Source organism: Guillardia theta (genome assembly GCF_000315625.1).
Source record: "Guillardia theta CCMP2712 unplaced genomic scaffold GUITHscaffold_112, whole genome shotgun sequence".
In the NCBI taxonomy this organism is placed as follows: domain Eukaryota; class Cryptophyceae; order Pyrenomonadales; family Geminigeraceae; genus Guillardia; species Guillardia theta.
Window position 1 is genome coordinate 49,439 of NW_005434562.1, and position 9,874 is coordinate 59,312.

A 9,874-nucleotide genomic window follows, 5' to 3' on the forward strand; every position below is an offset into this window, starting at 1 on the left:
TTACTCAAGTCATTGTCAACAGAAAACAGGTCAACTGACAAACTATTAAAATTGTGGGGTGGGTAGTTGAGCACCCCTCATGGGTGGTCCTTGCTAATCTGTGGGTAGGGGGTCATACCCACCAGTAACGAATCCTATTCAAACAGCCAAAAAGTACCCCTGTTTGAGCTGCACTAACAACAACAATTTGACGACCCCTGTGATATCCTCTGATTTGTCGGGATCACCCCACCCCACCCCTACACCCACAGCCGCCATGCTTGCGCTTCATGGAGGGCAGGGACGGAGCGGCCATGACAGAAATCCTCCTCCTCCTCCTCCTGGTGGATCGCAAGTTTCCCTCACGCCTCGTCCTCCTCACAATGCATGGGGATCACATCAAACTTCTGCGCCGAACTCATGGGACTCAGCGCAAGACGTCTCTTACCGGAGAGGGCAGGAACAGTACACACTTGCGACTTCAGCTCCCTCTCCCGCTCCATCAGGAGACTCCTATATCCCTCCCACCCCCCCTCTTGATTCCAACATGCCGTCCTACAACGACCGCGGAGGCTTCACGCCTCGCCCGCCCCAGGAAAGTTCTAGAAGGAGCTCTGCGCCCAGCAGCACGCTCGATTATGATGAAAGCGCTTCCATGGCGAGAGGGTTCGGGGGAGATGCGACATGGGAGGTGGTGTCTAAACATGCCATGCCCTTGAGCTGAACGTTTTGACAACAGCCCAAGAACGACGCGATGCTGGAAGAGAGAAGGAAGAAGGCCATCAGGTCCTTGCAACAAAGAGCCATCCTTTGTTGTGAACCGGATGATTTGCAGGGAGAGAGAAAGAGAGGCCGTAGCAAGGCAGAGACATAAAGAGATGCTTGAGAGGTGAGCTTGCCGTTGGATATTTCTTGTCTCAAAATGAAGGACAATGACAGGAAAAGACAAGAGCAGTTGAAGGCGAAAGCTGAAGCAGAGAAGGAGATGAAGAAGAGGGAAGAAGAGATGAAGGCGCAGGACGACCAGCGGAAGAAGGAGATCGAGTTTGCAAGGTGAAGTGCTCTCAAGCTCGATCATCAGCTTGTCACTGCCATGCAGGTTGCAGAGACTAAGACAGAAGGAGATGGAGGAGGCGGAGCGGGAGGTGAAGAGAGCGACTGATGGGAGCGGCACCTGAGCGAGTCTTGTAGGCGGAGAAGAGGCGACAGGCCGAGCTGACGATGAAGAGGGAGAAGGCTCTGCAGCACCTTGATTCGCAGAGGTTGCGTGCCGCGGAAGAACAGTGAGGAGGAGGAGGAGGAGGAGATCTAGTGGGCAGTTGATTTTTGATGGAAGGCGGCGGAAGCGGGAGATGATATTGGAGAAGAGACAGCAGGCTGAGAGACTGCGCGAAGAGACTCAAAGATTGTAAGCTCGATCCCCTTGCTCGATGTGAGATGTTTCGTACAGCAATTCTTACTCAGTTACAAGGTATGAGGAAAGACTGAAAGAAGAGAGTCAGAGAAGGTCCGATATCGTTGCTGCAATCGCAAGACACAGGTGAATATTTAGCTCATGTCCCTTGCCCTGTCTCGCTCTCCTTCTCCTTCTCCTTCATCATCACCATCATCAAATTGCGCGATCATAAACATCAGGCCTGGTCTTGGATTGATGGTCTTGTAATTGCCATCCGCAGGGAGACCAAGTTAGCGGAGATGGAAGCAAGGAAGAACAACCCATTACTGTAAAAGATCAAAACATCTCTCAGATCTGCTCTCTCAAATTCTTGCTTTCAGTAATCAGCAAGACGAAGAGTTGGCCGAGCTGGTTCAAGTATCTGCAACTGTGACAAGAATCGCGTCAAAGATTCATGAGATTCAAGTACAACCGTGTGTCAGGAGGCATCGCAGATGTTATTGACATGTTGCCAGATCAAACGTGAGGAAACGAGACACAGACTGCTCGAAGCAAGGCACAGGGTTGAATTGCTGATTATGGATGAACATGATCATACGCTCAGTCTTGAAGAGGTGAAGCATTTTGAGATGGTGGTGGTAGTGGTGGTGATGATGATGATGAAGACGATGGAGATGATGATGATGATGATGGATATGATGATGATGATGATGATGACAACGACAACTACGACCACGATAACGACCTGGACGATACAATAAGACTTCCAAGTGCACTTGTAATCTGAAGCATGCCTGTGTCATGATGTCACATGAAAACGACCTTCTGCTTGTAATCCATCACAATAGGCTGAAGGAGACTTCTCGAAGTTGAAGGCTCATCAAGAGGCTCTTACTCGCCTGGTCACTTCCAGGTATTTGCTCCCTCCTCCTCGTCCATCTTCTGATTTTTCGGTTCAGGTATGACAGCGAAGTCTACGACAAGGTAAGAAGAAAAGTTTGAATACCTTGCAATTGGGTTCTTCAACCAAGCCCCACCCCAATTCCCCGACGTCGCCCCGCACCCCCCCCCTCCTCCTCCTCCTCCTCCTTCTCCTCTTGCTCATCCTCCTCCTCCTCCTCCTCCTCCTCCTCCTCATCATCATCATCATCAAACGCTGCTACCTCCTCTCTCCTCCCCGTCTTTCCTTCCCCTCTCGATCTCTAATGGTCTTCAAGGCTGTTGTCAACATCCAAAGAATATTCCGCGGAGCTCGAGATCGACTCATGTAAGTGAAACCCTCCCAACCGTTTTCCTCCTCGCCATCGCCCTCGCCCTCGTCCACCTCCTCGTCCTCCTCCTTCTCCTCCTTCACGTCCTCCTCTTCCTCTTCCTCTTCCTCTTCCTCTTCCTCTTCCTCTTCCCTTCCTCGTCTCTTTCGTTGTCATCCTCGTTCTTTTTCTCTATCTAGTATTGTCTCTTGCCTTTTCCACTCCTCGTCACCGCGAGCCTCTTCTCCATGTCTTCAGTCTCGATGATTCTTTTCTCAGCGTGAAGCAGCGCAAGTCGACGGTCTACGAGCAGAGGCTGGAGGAGGCAGCAGTAGCGATCCAGTCAAGGTTCCGAGGGATGATGGTGAGGGAGAGGGAGAGGGAGAGGGAGAGGGAGAGGGAGAGGGAGAGGGAGAGGGAGAGGGAGAGGGAGGGAGGAAGACGGAGAACGAGGGTTCTTTCTTTCCTCACTCCGGATCGCATGCAGTCTCGAACGGAGAGGAAGAAGAAGACGCAGAGGATACACAGCGAGAGGGAGCAAGCATCAATCAAAGTGCAGTCGCTCTTCAGGTCTCCCTGTGCATTCATGGGAGGAGGAGGTGACTGATGCGGTCGGGGCAGGGGCATGAAAGACAGGAGGAGGGCGCAGGAGCTGAGGGAGGAGAGGAGGCACGAGGAGCTTGTGCAGCGATCGATCATGAGGATTCAAGCATGGTGGAGGGCTCTCAAGGCGAAGCAGATGATGAGACTGCTGAAAGAGATGGAGGAGCTTCAGGTACCTCTTCTCTCTCCTGCTGCCTCCTTGCCCTTCGTTATGCTGCTGCTGCTGCTGCTGCTGCTGCTGCTCCTCCTCCTCCTCCTCCTCCTGCTTCCTCTCTTTCCCCCTTCCACCTCAACTATTTTTGCTTTCGCGTCTTCCTCTCGCAGTTTCCACTGACTTCACCTCCTCGTGCAGCTCATCAACTTCAAGAAGGCTCAAGTGCAGCAGGAGAGCAAGAAGGTGAAGACCAAACCCTCCAAGCCCAAAGTCAAGACCGCACTCAATGATCACAGCACCTCCGGTTTCCTCTCGTCAGGTTCGCCTCACTCCTCCTTCACTCTCTTCCGTCTCTGCCTCCTCGTCTTTTTCTCCTCCTCGTCTTCTCCTCCTCTTCCTCTCACTCCTCCTCCTCCTCCTCCTCCTCCTCCTCCTCGTTTTCGTCTTCTCCCTCACGTCCTTGTTCCCATCCTCCTCCTCGCCCTGATCTCACGCTTCCTCCTGCCAGCCTCGTTCGTGGACATGGATTGGGTGACGAGGGAACAGCATCGAGCACATCAGAGAAAGGCGAAGTTGGAGTTCGAGATGAACCGCAAGAGTGGAGGAGAGCTCACCAAGATCTACCTCGACCCCATCGGTCCTCTCCTCTCCGTCTTGATAACCCACTGACACCCCCCAATCCCCCCTGATCTCTGCTCCTGCTGCCTCCCCTCTCTATCCCCCCATCCCTATCGCCTCCCTCCTCCTCCCCTCCTCCTCCTTCCCTTCTCTCTTCCTCTTCTCCTGCCTCCCCCGCCTCCTCCCTCTTCCCCTTCTTGTCTTCCTCTCCTACTCCTCCTTCCTCCTTTCCTCTCCTGCTCCTCTCCTCTCCCTCCTCTCCGATCCTGATCCTGATTCTGATCCTCCTCCTCCTCCTGATCCGCTCTTCTCTCTCTCCTCCACCCCGTCACTTTCCCACATCTCATCTTTCTCCAGGACCTCGAGGGAGGGGCGGGCCCCGGCAGAAGAGGATGTTCATTCCCCTTCCAGCCACCGAGAAGGCTGTCAGCCTCTACCGCATCCCCTACAACCTCTCCGGTGACGTCAGCACCTCCGACCTCCTCCGGGATGAGCACGACCCTCGGGCTCTCAAGATCAAGCACGAGGTCGACCTTAAGGCTATCCCGGTACTCCCTTCCTCGTCCTCGTCCTCGTCCTCGTCCTCCTCCTGCACCACCACCGACACCACCACCAGCACCAGAGACTGCTGCTGCTGCTCACCTCCACCTTCCCCTTGCCACCACCACCACCACCACCACCACTTCTTCCTCGTTCTCCCCTCCCCTTCGCCTCCTTTCCAGCTGACTCTTGCCCGACAGCGGCCTATGGGAGAGGCTCCAGCGTACGCGAGGCAGAAGGACGGGAACTTCCCCGACCTAAACAGAGACCAGCAGTCTAACTTCACCCCCCGATGTAGCCCCGACGCTCCTGCTGTCAGCTTCATCTAAGTCCAGCTGCACCCGAGCTGGAGGGCAGGGAGGCACCAGATGTAGACTAAAGTGAACCAGCGGCGCTGCTGCCTCAAGACAATATGACAACCTTTATTACAAAGCTCAGCAGTTGGTCCAGTCTAACGTTGACACCGAGTTGGTCTGCGCTGTTTGCGCCTTCTTCGTACAGAGAACCTGTGCCGGTCTCAGGGAAGAGCAGGAAGGAGGGAGGACGGCGGCAAGAGGAGGGAGGACGAGAGGAAAAGGAGCAGGAAGAAATGGAGGGCAAGGAGAAGGGAGGAGCGGAGCGAGGAAGGAGAGGGGGGCAGGAGGGGGGGGAGAGAGAGCAAGCCATACACTCATCTCTAGCAGCGCTTTCTCGATGGCAGCTGCAAACGCTTGTGAGCTTGCTGGGCTCTCCTCCTCCAGCTCCTCGACCGCCGAGCTCTCCCCTCTCCTGCATGGCATGCATGTCAAGAGCTGGACCTCAGCTGGACCCTCCCCCCACCTGTAGCAGACATGGAAGTAGATGTTGTCCTCGTTGACAAGGTATGACACCGCATACCCGTCCTCTGCAACCGGCCCGAACCCCCCGCTGGGCCCTCGCTGACCTCATTCGTCAGCTCCTCCCCAGCTGGGATCCACCTTCCACACCTGTGCGGGCGCCTGACTCGTCCAGAGCTTGACAGGGAGCGTGAAAGCTTCGTCCTCCAGCTCCGCACATGACACCCCGAGCTCCTTCGCCATCTGCTGTGGGAGTCAAGGAGAGAACGAGCGACTGAAGAAGCAACGAGATGGAGCGGAGGAAGGAGAGGAAAGCAGAAAAGTGAAGGGTAGGCAAAAGATGGGAGGAACGGAAGGAAACCATTGCCACAGTGAATGAGCTGGAGATTAAGCAGAGAGGTGGGAGCAGGAGAAGAAGAGGTGGGAGCAGGAGAAGAAGAGGAGCTAGAGAAGGAGGGAGAGGAGGAGGAGGAGGAGGAGGAAGACGGACCATCTTCAGTCCGAAGAGATGCTTATCCACTCCATTCCCGTTCATTGCATCCTTCACTCGCTCGACTTGCGTCACGCATGCCCTTCTCAGCAGGTGCAGCTTCGTCTCTGCTGCGGAGCTACAAGCGGCATGAGCACTGGGGGAAGGAGCCTCCTCCTCCTCCTCCTCCTCACCGATCCAGGTGTGCCATGGACTTGACGAACGCAACCGAGTCGCTCGAGACGGTCCTGCGTCAGACGAAGTGAGGAGTGGAGGAGAGAAGGAGGGAGGAAGAAGATATCAAGGAAGGCTGTGAGGACGTTGAGCGGAGGAAGAGAGGGAGGGCGGGAGGCAGGGGCAGGAAGGAGATCACGCAGGTCAAGCCTACCTTACGACTTCCGTTCGCCCGTGGAAGAACTGGCGGGTGTGAGCAGTCTCTGTGCTCAGCGTGATGCAGCCGTGCAGGCGGTAGTAGGCAAGTTGAAGAGCCATCTGCGTCATCGATAACTCACATGCAGAGGGGATGGGTGAGGTCAGGGCGAAGAGGAGGGAGGAAAAGAGAAAGAAGGGAAGGAAGATGGGACGGTGAAGAGGAGGAGGAAGGAGAGGAGGAGGAGCAGTTCCTGCACGAAGGCATCCGGAGACATCTCGCACTTCTTAATGAAACCTTGTCAAGAGTCAGAAGCCGTCTGAGAGCTCTAGGGCTCCTCCACCTTTCCCAAAGTATCGCATGTTGAGGACATGCAGGTCTGTCTTCGAGACCAACTCCTCGTACTTGATCGACGCCTGCCAGTCCACAACCCTCAGCTGCAGGTCAGCTGGCCACAGCCCAGGTTCCCCACCTTGTCAATCGCCTCGGCGATATCGGAGGAGAGCTTCCACTTCAACCGGATCGTCTTCACTTTCTTCGCCCCTCCCTGTCGCTCTGCCGAGTTTGTCGCGCAGTCGTCGTGGGGGACGGAGAAGTTGAAGGCGGCGTTCTCGTGGTCGTGCATGAAGCCGAAGAGATGGGAAGCCACTGGGGCGTCAGCCCAGGACCTGGTGGGCGTGAGAAGCAGGTTCGTGCTGAGACTTCATCGACCTCTCGACGTTGACACCGGCCGAACCGTCCTCGTACACGATCAACTGCCAAGAGCTTCAGCGTCTCCTCAGATCCTCCAGCATGCGGCGACCTGGAACGACTTGTCGAACCAGCGGTTGCGCCCGTCGCCGATGAAACTGCATCGCAGTCATCAGCGTCCCTGCGATCCCCTCGCTCTTCTCACGTCATCCTCGCTTGTTCAGACAGCGACGTTGCGTACGCGCCTTCCAGGACGAGAACAAACATTGCCGTCTCGATCTGCAGCTGAACATCAACAGATTCCCTTCAGGGCAGCGACCTGGTCTTACGATCGTCATCGAGCGCTCGTTCTCAGGGTCTACCTCGAACAACTTCGGAAAGATGTCAGCGACCTGCGCTTAAGTTCCTACTGGTCCAACCTTGAGACGGAGCCTCGCCCACGTGTCCCTCTCCTCTGATGTCAGAATGCCGACGGGCGGCTCTTGCTCGTGAGGCTGGAACATGATCGTCAGGCGAGCTGGTCCAACGTCATCCTGCCAGCCTCCAACCTGCAGTTGTTTGCAGTCCTCAATGATCGCCTTGATATTCTCCTGCAGCTCCTGGGGCAGCGATGAGGGCGGAAGGCACACAACAACCACAGAATCACCTGGACAGTGAGAGCGATCCCGTCGTCGTGAAAGACATTCATCTTGTACATCTGTCCCTTGATGAGGATAACAATGTGTGCACTCCTACGCAAACGCTCATGTCAACTCAGGCTCAAGCGAGGAGAAACCACCTTGTCGGCAAGAATGTGAACAATTCATCGCAACCTTCTCGTGGTACCCTGCAGGTAAAGAACACACGACGATACTGGGATGACACGTTTCAAATGCAAACATCTCAAGGCTTTTATGGCACCTGCCACATGCACAACGGCACATAACCCATGATCTGCAGAGGCTCGAGCTTCTCTCGGTTCTGTCGGGCGCATGTCAGCCTCTTACTTGTGCTCGAGCCTGTCTCACCAGGTGTCGCATGAATCTGATCGCCCCCGATACCAGCCAGGAAGCCCTCCAGGATTGCGAGCAGGAGCTGAGCAGTCTACATTTCAGCGAACCAGCTTGCAAGCTCGTCACTGAAGCTCACGGTGAATCAGGTCGGTCAAGGCCGTACCAGTTCCCATAGACTGTGATGTCAAGCTCATTCGTGATGCTCGAGGTGAGGGCGGCAACGTACCCGGAAGGGGAAGACGACACCTGAGGAAGTGCTCCTTCTCCCACCATTCCTGCGCAACTCCATCAACCCGCTCCTTCCTGCCTTCTGCCTCCTTGTGATCAACCTCTAGCCAGGACGAGATGCCCTCCAACGCTCGCGCTCGCTTCACTAGAGCTCGCTGCATCTTCTCACCGACACCGCCTACCGATCAACGTGAGGACAAGCGACGAACCCAGCAGGCAGCAAACCGGCCGACGCGAATTGCAGCACTACTTGCGCGCTGCTCTCCCAGTCCGCAGACGACATCAAGGGCCTTACGCTGTCCAGGAAGCGGTGGCAGGTGTCTCGTAGCTTCGGAACAGGGAGAGGAGGAAGGGTGTCTTGAACGGCATAGAGGCTCCTTGGTCGCCTCCCCCGAAGCCATCGCTCAAAGGCGATCCACTGATACAGGCGGTGAGACAAGAGAAAGATAAACAAGATGATCGACACAACCTTCCACAGAATCCATACGCATCCTAGATACAGCCTTTGTCGGAGTTGAATGCTGGAGCTTGTTTTCAGCCCTCCAATCTACTCCAATCAGCCGATCCTCTCAAATCTCAACAGACACATTCAACCTTTCCATGCTCCTTGTACAGCCATGCGCGGTGCCGAAGTAGAAAACGCATCAACAGCCTGTGACATCGATGATTTCTAACCCTGCTTGGAAAGTAATAGCAAACCGGCCAGGCGATAGGTAGCTTGTCACAAGAATGACGGAGGCAACCAAGCTTGTGCACGCCAACCCAAGGCTGTTGCAACAGCAGAATACATCAATGATATGTGAAGCATACATCCCGTGAGGACTCTCTATTCGAAGAATACATCTCCTTGACATGTAAGGGAAACTCGGGTCGCATCGAATTGTTTTGCAGAAGATACAACACACACCACAAGAATGTATGACAATAGTGCTCGATGTTCATCTGATAGGCCTTGGGGCTGTAATACAGCTGACAGGAAGCAGAGCCAAGTACTCAAGGAGAGAAATAAACGTCACAGAGCTGGAGTATTCCACTTTCACAGAGCAGCTGGTTGGCCAAGTGCACAAGCACACAACATGCAGCATATCAGAGAAGCATGCGCTACAACGACATGCGCGCACACACAGTGCAGCGGGAGATGGACATGAAACCGATGCTAGTTCAACCCTCCATCGCTCACCGTGAGCCGCGAGACAGACCCCGCCATGCCATCGGCATTGCACTGGCGGGGGTTCCGTACGTAGGGTGGGGGTGGGAGCCATGTATCTAGGGGGTGGTGTAGGTACAGCAAAGGGGTCATGAATATTTGCAGGGGTGGTACAGGGGTAGTTTTCAGGTACGCAGTTGAAGGGGAAGGAAAATTTTCAGGTCAAAAGGAGGGGTACTTTGAGGAAAAGTAGGGGTGGACCGAAACATCAGTAATAGTGAATCAGGGGGTATAGAGGGGTAGGGGTACTTCTATCTCAACCAAGGGTGGGTAGAAGGTTCTTGAAACTGGAGTAAACTAGGTAGGGGGTGGTCCGAGATGTTTACACGGGTGTTTATGGGGGAAATCGTGGGGTAGTTGCACCTTGAGGTAGGGTCCAATTTGCAGTAAATCGGGGGGTAGTGAATCTGTACATCACCGGTCATTTGAATAAGAACATTCAGGGTGGGGGTACCAAGAACCCTCACTGAAGGGATGCATCTAACGACCAGACGAGGGAGGGAGGGAGGGAGGGAGGGAGGGAGGGAGGGAGGGAGGGAGGAGGGAGGGAGGAGGAGGAGGGA

At 54.9% G+C, this 9,874-nt stretch overlaps 2 protein-coding genes across 2 annotated transcripts; one reads left to right on the forward strand and one right to left on the reverse strand.

The window, feature by feature from the left end:
- Window positions 1-526: 526 nt before the first annotated feature.
- On the forward strand, window positions 527-4,869 carry GUITHDRAFT_145854 (hypothetical protein; the record flags this gene model as incomplete). Its single annotated transcript, XM_005823205.1, has 20 exons — window positions 527-670; window positions 719-765; window positions 815-868; window positions 919-1,032; window positions 1,079-1,124; window positions 1,171-1,262; window positions 1,316-1,387; window positions 1,430-1,519; window positions 1,756-1,792; window positions 1,891-1,989; window positions 2,224-2,288; window positions 2,335-2,359; window positions 2,593-2,642; window positions 2,905-2,989; window positions 3,113-3,195; window positions 3,247-3,400; window positions 3,581-3,701; window positions 3,891-4,019; window positions 4,358-4,548; window positions 4,741-4,869. The coding sequence occupies 20 exons, from the start codon at window positions 527-529 to the stop codon at window positions 4,867-4,869; spliced, it is 1,827 nt and encodes a 608-aa protein (XP_005823262.1).
- Window positions 4,870-4,943: 74 nt separating this feature from the next.
- On the reverse strand, window positions 4,944-9,333 carry GUITHDRAFT_165783 (hypothetical protein). Its single transcript, XM_005823206.1, has 28 exons — window positions 9,285-9,333; window positions 8,804-8,872; window positions 8,699-8,756; window positions 8,574-8,651; window positions 8,330-8,522; window positions 8,206-8,282; window positions 8,103-8,151; window positions 8,013-8,052; window positions 7,892-7,958; window positions 7,785-7,844; window positions 7,663-7,736; window positions 7,531-7,615; window positions 7,433-7,483; window positions 7,304-7,378; window positions 7,214-7,255; window positions 7,090-7,163; window positions 6,997-7,042; window positions 6,906-6,949; window positions 6,667-6,862; window positions 6,538-6,610; window positions 6,448-6,491; window positions 6,213-6,316; window positions 6,019-6,072; window positions 5,846-5,963; window positions 5,506-5,598; window positions 5,360-5,457; window positions 5,209-5,308; window positions 4,944-5,046 (listed from the first exon to the last, which is right to left on the reverse strand). The coding sequence occupies exons 1-28, from the start codon at window positions 9,320-9,322 to the stop codon at window positions 4,975-4,977; spliced, it is 2,172 nt and encodes a 723-aa protein (XP_005823263.1). The 5' UTR covers window positions 9,323-9,333; the 3' UTR covers window positions 4,944-4,974.
- Window positions 9,334-9,874: the final 541 nt, after the last annotated feature.